The sequence below is a fragment of the Cyprinodon variegatus genome, unplaced genomic scaffold (assembly GCF_000732505.1).
Source record: "Cyprinodon variegatus isolate N-32 unplaced genomic scaffold, C_variegatus-1.0 Scaffold625, whole genome shotgun sequence".
In the NCBI taxonomy this organism is placed as follows: Eukaryota; Metazoa; Chordata; class Actinopteri; order Cyprinodontiformes; family Cyprinodontidae; genus Cyprinodon; species Cyprinodon variegatus.
Window position 1 is genome coordinate 38,019 of NW_015151078.1, and position 1,428 is coordinate 39,446.

At 41.6% G+C, this 1,428-nt stretch overlaps 1 protein-coding gene across 1 annotated transcript in view; it reads left to right on the forward strand.

Moving 5' to 3' along the window:
* Positions 1–563: 563 nt before the first annotated feature.
* Positions 564–1,428, forward strand: part of LOC107096454 (homer protein homolog 3-like) — a 34,800-nt gene continuing 33,935 nt past the window's right edge. The window contains exons 1-2 of the mRNA XM_015393116.1: positions 564–967; positions 1,042–1,090. Coding sequence (XP_015248602.1) covers positions 1,068–1,090 — 23 coding nt within the window. The 5' untranslated portion in view covers positions 564–967; positions 1,042–1,067. The remainder of the gene's footprint in view (positions 968–1,041; positions 1,091–1,428) is intronic.

A 1,428-nucleotide genomic window follows, 5' to 3' on the forward strand; every position in this document is an offset into this window, starting at 1 on the left:
AGAGCATCATGTGAAGTTATACTTTGGCAGAGCAGCAGCATCAAACTGAACCGGAAGTCAAAGTGGACTCTGGTTGCTGATTGGTGGAGCTGGTCGGAGCTCCAGGCTTTCTTTCTGAAACGGGTTGTGGTATGATGACTTTATTTTCGTAATTTGCCAACTTTATTCTCATAATATTACGACCTTATATCGTAATACTACAATTCATTCTCAAAAAAAAAAAAAAAAAAAAAATTAAAAACATTAAAAATCTCTAAAAGTACAGTTAAGTAAGTCAGTGATGAAAAGGCAATAAATGTTAAAAAATCCTTTTGAATTTAGTGTATTTTTTATTTTATTTTTTGCTAGAATTTTTTCATTTTTTTTCATTTTAATCTGTTTGTATCATATTAAATTGATTTAGTTTATTGTTTTGAATTAACTTATTATTTCCAGAGGAGGGTTTGGGCTGCAGCGGATTTTTTTTATTTTTTATGAAGGCGTGACTTTTCCCCGCGCGCCGCTTCGGTCACCCGTTAAAACCTTCAGCCTAGCGCGCGCGCACCGGGGGCGCGCTGCGCCCGGCTGCAGGCAGGCAGGGTGACACACTTTCCTGCTTCACCTCACCGCCTGCCACATGCAGCTGGATCGGCTCTCGGCTCGCTGACGGCCGCATGCTGCTCCACCGCCGGGCTGAGAGAAGCGCTGGGAAACTGCAGGAACCCTGAGAGCTCCAGCTTCCAGCGAGGAATCAGAAAAAAGGGAAAAACTGGAGCGGATGCGTGTTGTTTGACCTGACGGCTGATCCGGTCCTGGTTCGTCACTGAGGTCAGCTGCTGCCTCCTGAGAGGCGGACTGGGAGCAGCGCCGAGAATAAAGCGGGATTAAAGTTATCTGCTGGTTTGGAGGGAAAAACGGAGACCTACCGAGACAGAGGCCAGCTTTAGTTATTTAAAAACATTCAACAAGGTTTACCAAAGGAAATGGGGTAAGTTTAGATAGAGGAGGACAGTTAAAATAGTCTGCTCCTGGTTCTAAATCTCATCTGTTCTGTTATTCCAGCAAAGGAGTTCCGGTCACCTTCTAAGATGTTTCCTCACCACAGAGAAAGGTAAAAAAAGAAGTTCTTGGATCAGTGACCCGATTCTTTGGTATCTTTTTACTCTAATTTTTTTCTCCCTCTGTGATTTAATACCTAAACAACAAAATACTTCCAACACTCCCTTTATTCAGATATAATTAGTCTACATGGTTTTCTCTTTTCTAATCCCATAATCTTAAGGATATTCCTGATCAGAATCGACTATAGGATACTAATTAATTCAGTTTATTTCTAAACACATGTCATCTCAAGTTACTTTACAATTCAAACATCTAAGGAAAACCGGTTGATTGCTTCGACTCATTGACTGGAATGCAATCCCTCACACTAAGCATGCTTGTAGCGAC